Below are 6652 nucleotides of genomic sequence, written 5' to 3' on the forward strand. Positions count from 1 at the left end.
TAAATTCACGTATATTATTTTTTTTATTTTTATTTCAAATAATTTCTAATTTTTTATATTAATAATTTCGTCTTATTTTAAAATTTGTGTCCTGTTACCGAGAGCAATTTTGAGTTTTTTTTATTTGGTGTGTATTAAACAAAAATGGTAGTACATAGTACATCAATTTTGAGTTATATAAACTTGTTTTAAGAGTTTAATTCATCAACCTTTGTGAAAATTGTTAAACTTTGTTTATATGGTTTTAGTTTTATAGAGGTATTAATAACTTTCTGATTACAATAATTTTAAATTTTCTGTTCATTCCATGGAGTTCTAAAACATCATTCATAGCGTATGAATTTTTAAAATTACATTTGATTTTGTATATACATGATTTTACGTTATAACGTTATTGTAATTGATCTTTTGTTGATTACTTAATTTTCCATATTGAAAATAACAATTTTTGTACATTATATTATAGATGTTTATTTTAGATGAATTATTTTATTATAAAATATTTTTTATTTAACCTTTATATTTATCATTAATATTCCATTATAGATTTTTCTAATACACATTCACTTTTAAATCTTGTTGTCAATATATGATAAAAAATTAATTACAAATTTTAAAAATAAAAAGTTGTCGGGAGACAAAAAAAAAAGAGATTAAAAAACACATTTTGAAGAAAAACAATTTTATTATGTCGGTGTAAAAGTTTTGTAATACATTTTTTTTTCTTGATTTTTTTCTGACCTCTCTGTATGTGAATTATTAGGATAAAGCGAGAAGGAGAGAAGCTTTCCGTATTCTTCCCGAGAGAAAAACCCTAATTTGGCCATGGATAAAGAGAGACATTCCAGAAGCAGCCGCGATCGCGAATCTACGAAGGAACATCATCGTGATCGGGAACGGGACGGGGAACGCCGGCATCACTATCACCACCACCACCGTGATCGAGACGGAGATGAGAACCGTCGTGACTCCGATCACCACCGATCGTCGTCGAGGCGCGAAGACAGAGCGAGCTCTCGTGACCGTGAGAGCAAGCGCGAGTCGTCGTACGATCGGAGGGAGGAGAGGGAAGGTAGCAGAGATAGGGTTCAGGAGAGGGAATCTTCGAAGCGGGAGAGATCTCGTGAGAGAGAGGGTTCATTTGATGATCGGGAGGGTAAGAAGAAGGAATTTAGCAGTAAGAGGAAGGAGAGAGATGAAGATAATGTGATTTGTGAAGGAGAAAAGAAAGCTAGGGTTTGGGAGGGAAAGGTCAAAATGAGCAATCTAATGAAAGTTCGAAAGAGTGAACGGAGGAGGTTTGAGGATTCTGCTGCTAAGGATGAAGATAATGTTGTGAAAAAGGGTTCTGGGGCCAAAAACGGTACCGGTGGGTTTACCAATGTGAGTTCATCTTAATCTCAACCTGATTTGAGCATCTTTTATTCGCTTTGGTGCTTCAGAATGTCGAGTTGGAGTTTGATCTGTTTTCTTTTTGGTATGTAATACGTTTAATTGCGTCAAAGCTAGGTTTCTCTGGTCTTTGATGACTTAACATCAGTAGGTTTGTTGCTGTTTTGTTTGTGTGTGTGTTAGATCCTGTGTAAACATTTAGTCATGTAAAAGGTGTGAGAGTCTACTGTCTGTATTCAATCTTTTTCTTGATATTGCAGGGTATCCCTTCAAAATCAGCTTCTATGGCATCAGATAGTTTACCTGATAGTTCTTTGGTCCCTAGTGAAACCCCTTCTGCTAAGGTATCTTCCATTTCTACCACAAATGAAAATAAGGGAGTTAGTATTGCCAGATCTCATGAGGTTCCTGGAAAATCTAGTACAGATGGAACATCGTCAACCGCAGGGAAAAGTAGTGCAAATTTGTCTCTTGACGCTTTAGCGAAAGCTAAGAAAGCACTACAGATGCAAAAGGAATTGGCTGAGAAATTGAAGAAGATCCCTTTGGTAAGTATCTGTGAAATATTTCTTACAGATATCTGCAGCCCTTAAACCCGTTTTGTTGTTAATCTTCCTTTGATTTATCATTCTTTTCTGTGGTCTGTGGATGTACTATGGATGCATATAAGTTTCTTTGTTTCTATGCAGTTGAACAAGGGTGCTAAACCTACTTCTGAAGGTAGTCCACGGACAGGGGTGACAGGGACGCCCCCATCAACCACTATGACCTCTATTGTCTCTGCATCTGGTTCATCAGCTTTACCTGCTTCAGCACAGCTACATGCTGGTGCACCTGGCCTTGTTGGTCTCGGGGCTATTCCCAACATTGAAGCTGTTAAGCGTGCTCAGGAGCTTGCAGCTAAGATGGGGTTCCGGCAGGACCCAGAATTTGCGCCTCTGATAAACTTGTTTCCAGGACAGGTTCCAGCAGAAGTTGCTGCTCCTCAGAAACCTACCAAGGCCCCTGTTTTGCGTGTGGATGCACTCGGTAGGGAAATAGATGAACATGGAAATGTGGTGAATGTGACTAAACCAACCAATCTTAGTACATTGAAGGTCAGTAAAATGCATTCCTAGTAGTACCTAACTTTTCCACATTTTTCTTGGTTTATAATCTAGCTTCTAATGTGCCTTGAGTTTTTGCAGGTTAACATTAACAAACAGAAGAAAGATGCCTTTCAGATTCTTAAACCTCAGCTTGATGTAGATCCGGATTCTAACCCCCACTTCGATCCAAGAATGGGTATAAATAAGAACAAAATTTTGAGACCAAAACGAATGTCTTTCCAGTTTGTTGAGGAAGGTAAATGGACGAGAGATGCTGAAAATTTGAAATTAAAGGTACGTATTATTAATTTAACGATCTTTTTGTACTTATTTTGCTTGTTAGCCCTTTTCATGGTTGTTTTTTTTTTTTTTTTTTTTTTTTGAATCTTGAAATTAAAGGTACGTATTATTAATTTAACGATCTTTTTGTACTTATTTTGCTTGTTAGCCCTTTTCATGGTTGTTTTTTTTTTTTTTTTTTTTTGTAGACTCAATTTGGCGAAGCCAAGGCAAAAGAGCTAAAGGTAAAACAAGCACATCTGGCGAAGGTAAAGGATGACATAAATCCAAATTTGATTGAGGTGTCTGAAAGGGTCATAAAGAAGGAGAAGCCTAAGGAACTAATCCCTGATGTGGAGTGGTGGTAAGCAAATATATCTTTCCCTTTGTTGTGTGAAGTATTTGGTTGCAGAGAATTGTTTGATTTAATGCTAACTGTTTGAATTATGTTTCTTTCTTTGCAGTGGGTTAAGTTTGATTTATGTTTAGAATTAGATTCCTATTTGGCAACCCTACAGATTAGGATTTGTTATACTAGTGTTTACAGTTAATGGCTGCTCTGGGTGCCAATATAGTAGACTGTTCTGCGCTAATTGCTTTTGAAAACAAACATGTTATTGAATTTGTAGTGCTTCATAGATCATGGTTACTGGTTAGTACGACCATAGTTTGTTTGCACGAACTTAGGTTGGTCGGAAGTGTTTCCAGTTACACTCATTCTTTTCCAAGTTATGGCACCACCTATTGAGGTTACTTCTGACTTTCTGGATGCTTTTGGTGATGCTTTTCTGATGCATCTCATCAATTTCCTTTATAATATTCGTAGTGAAGATGCTTAGCACATATATTCCGTTTCTTATTCAGGGATGCAAATATCCTAACGGATGGTTCATATGGTGACATTGCTGATGGTGGCAAAGTCGAAGACAAACTTAAGCTTGAGAAAATTACTCACTATGTTGAGCATCCCCGTCCGATTGAGCCTCCTGCTGAGCCAGCACCACCACCGCCTCAACCACTTAAACTGACCAAGAAGGAACAGAAGAAACTGCGAACTCAGAGGCGTCTAGCAAGAGAAAAGGAGAAGCAGGAGATGATCAGACAAGGCCTTGTGGAACCACCAAAACCGAAGGTCAAAATGAGCAATCTAATGAAAGTTCTCGGATCCGAAGCAACCCAGGACCCAACTAGGCTTGAGAAGGAAATCCGTACAGCAGCAGCTGAGCGTGAGCAGGCTCACATCGATAGGAACACAGCCCGCAAGCTCACTCCTTCAGAGCGGCGTGAGAAGAAAGAGAGGAAGCTTTTCGATGACCCGAATACCGTGGAGACCATAGTCTCAGTGTACAAGATCAATGAACTATCTCATCCCAAAGCAAGATTCAAAGTCGAGATGAATGCTCGGGAAAACCGCTTGGCAGGTTGTGCTGTGATAACAGAGGGAATGACTGTTGTTGTGGTGGAAGGTAAAACCAAATCAATCAAGAGGTATGGGAAGCTAATGCTTAGGCGTATAAACTGGGAGGAGGCGGTGAAAGAGGAAGAAGATGGAGAAGATAAAGAGGAGGAAGAGGAGAATAAGCCCGTGAATAAATGCGTGTTGGTGTGGCAGGGTAGTGTTGCTAAGCCGAGCTTCAACAGGTTCCATGTCCATGAGTGCTTGACCGAGACCGCTGCGAAGAAAGTTTTCGTTGACGCGGGTGTGGGTCACTACTGGGACCTTTCGACCAACTACTCGGAAGATTGATAGACCGGAGAGAAGATTATCTTCGAAAGGTAACTAGTTTCTTTCTCGTTCACTTCTATGTTCTTGGATAATGCCAGTGTCGCTACAGATGGATTTTTATCTTTAGGGTACTTGGTGTTTTGCATGTCTGAAGGTTCTGTTGCCACAGGGAGAACATTTCTGGTATTTCTTGTTTTCTTCACTCCGGTTCTATTGCACGATGGGTTGGCTTAACCGGGCCAAACCGGATGACCGATTACGTTTGGTTTCGGTTCCCCAGCGTGTGCAATTCCCAAGAACTCGTTTAGGTGAAATATCGTGAGTTGATGATGACTTTGTCAAGCGTGATGATGACATTGAATATCAATTGACAACCATTTATAAAGGACGCCGGTTTGGTTCGTACCATACCAAGTTACCAGATTTGAATCTGAGTTAGTTGCAACTCTGGTCTGAATAAACCCGAGTTGTCTATCCAATTTTGTTTCTCTTACCACAGATTAAGCATGACGGGGCGGGTAAAATCACTCGATCTTTGGGCAATAAAATCCGATCTGTGGGTTTGTTATCCGGAAATTCGTTATGTGAACGATTCGTACTCAGAATTTGGATTTATGACTATTTGGGTTACAAGTTTTTATACTTTATAAAAACATCTGTTATATTTATTAAAATATTTTAAACGTTTTGCGAAATTTGGATTTACCCTTCCACCACCACACCAAATGATTCGATATCCAATAACAAAGATAATATGGTTTGAATTAAAAGGGCACGTTATGTACATGATGGGATTGTACCTATCCTTCTTGTCCCTCTAAACCTGGTGGCAGATGCGTGGAGCATTAAAGATACATTCCTCTCCACTTCACACAATCAGTGCGATGACCAAAAACTACATAGCAACGGATATAACATGAACATGCCATAGCCACCATTTTTTCTCTCTATTTGTTACATTTTTTTTCAATATTATTAATTTGTTTTCATGTAGAAATATATTTCACAGAACTAGCACCTTCGACTCACTTGTGTTTCATGCCCAAACGTCTTGTTGCACAATGTTCAGCTCCACTTATCAATCATTATCATATATATATATTTTTTTTTTTCATTTTTTTCCATATTTTTTTTGCTCATTCTGCTATATCTCAAATTTCTTTTTTCATGAAACACGACTATAAACTTTTAAAAAGTTCTTTATGTTCAAACCCTTGGTCCTAGATTTGTTCTATAAACAGATCCATTAGTTGTCCAAGTATGTTGACTTTGGAATTATATAATTCGATCTCATTATTAGTATAGGGAAGCTAATACACACACGTACACTGATACACATACAAATATTACCATATTATGTTCTTTTATATTAAATTATCTCGAATTTTGTAATTGAACAACATTACACGTTAACTCTGAGCTCCAACTTTAGAATTAAGCTAAACCACTTCCAATATTTTTCTTCTGAAAGTGCTGTTTCACATTTTCAAAGAAACATAGTTTTCCACTTTTTGCATTACGTTACGTCAAAGGATGTGGATGCAGAATTTATAAAAAAAAAGAAGAATCTTTTTAATCTATTTTTTGGGACAAAATTTTAGATATTTTGCTATTCCAAAGTACGTGTCTAATGCCGCAATTGCTTACGACCACAGTAGATGAACCTCCGACCTAAAATCAAACGTTTAAGAGTTAACAGTAAAACCCATTACGCCACGTGTCCTAATGTTATTTTCCTACGAAATCCAATTCGAATAGACAACAACAGATGTTAGATGATTTAGGTCACCATTTCCTCCCAACCCATCCGGAAACGGTAGTCCAAATTCCCAAATTAAGAGAATTTCTTCACCTTATTGATCAACAAGATAACTATCACCAATATGTTTGAAATAATAACAACTGAAAGGATAAAATAAACAACTTATATATATATATATATATATATATATATATAGCATAAGTATATTGGGCACAAACCAATAAATTTTAAAAAAAAATCAAACTTTCAATATAAAATTTGAGAAAAATATTATGAGTAATCATACACATTTTATTTACAACTCATTTTATCTTTATTTATAACGTGTTTTTAATAAATATATTTTTTTATATACGATATATATATATATATATATATATATATATTTACAGAAAAAAAAATATA

General features: G+C 36.7%; 1 protein-coding gene across 5 annotated transcripts; it reads left to right on the top strand.

Moving 5' to 3' along the window:
- The first annotated feature begins 760 nt into the window (after nt 1-760).
- On the top strand, nt 761-4964 carry LOC104827309 (U4/U6 small nuclear ribonucleoprotein Prp3). 5 transcript variants are annotated; one of them, XM_010560468.1, is made up of 8 exons: nt 761-1251; nt 1285-1383; nt 1653-1940; nt 2082-2489; nt 2580-2774; nt 2969-3123; nt 3624-4535; nt 4613-4964. In XM_010560468.1, the coding sequence occupies exons 1-7, from the start codon at nt 826-828 to the stop codon at nt 4504-4506; spliced, it is 2454 nt and encodes an 817-aa protein (XP_010558770.1). In that variant the 5' UTR covers nt 761-825; the 3' UTR covers nt 4507-4535; nt 4613-4964. The 5 variants fall into 5 exon arrangements, with proteins under 5 accessions (XP_010558770.1, XP_010558771.1, XP_010558769.1 ...); XM_010560469.1 differs by having other exon boundaries at nt 4640-4964; XM_010560470.1 differs by having other exon boundaries at nt 1092-1251; nt 1653-1736; nt 1814-1940; nt 3624-4893.
- Nucleotides 4965-6652: the final 1688 nt, after the last annotated feature.

The sequence above is a fragment of the Tarenaya hassleriana genome, unplaced genomic scaffold (genome assembly GCF_000463585.1).
Source record: "Tarenaya hassleriana unplaced genomic scaffold, ASM46358v1 Cleome5, whole genome shotgun sequence".
Lineage (NCBI taxonomy): Eukaryota > Viridiplantae > Streptophyta > Magnoliopsida > Brassicales > Cleomaceae > Tarenaya > Tarenaya hassleriana.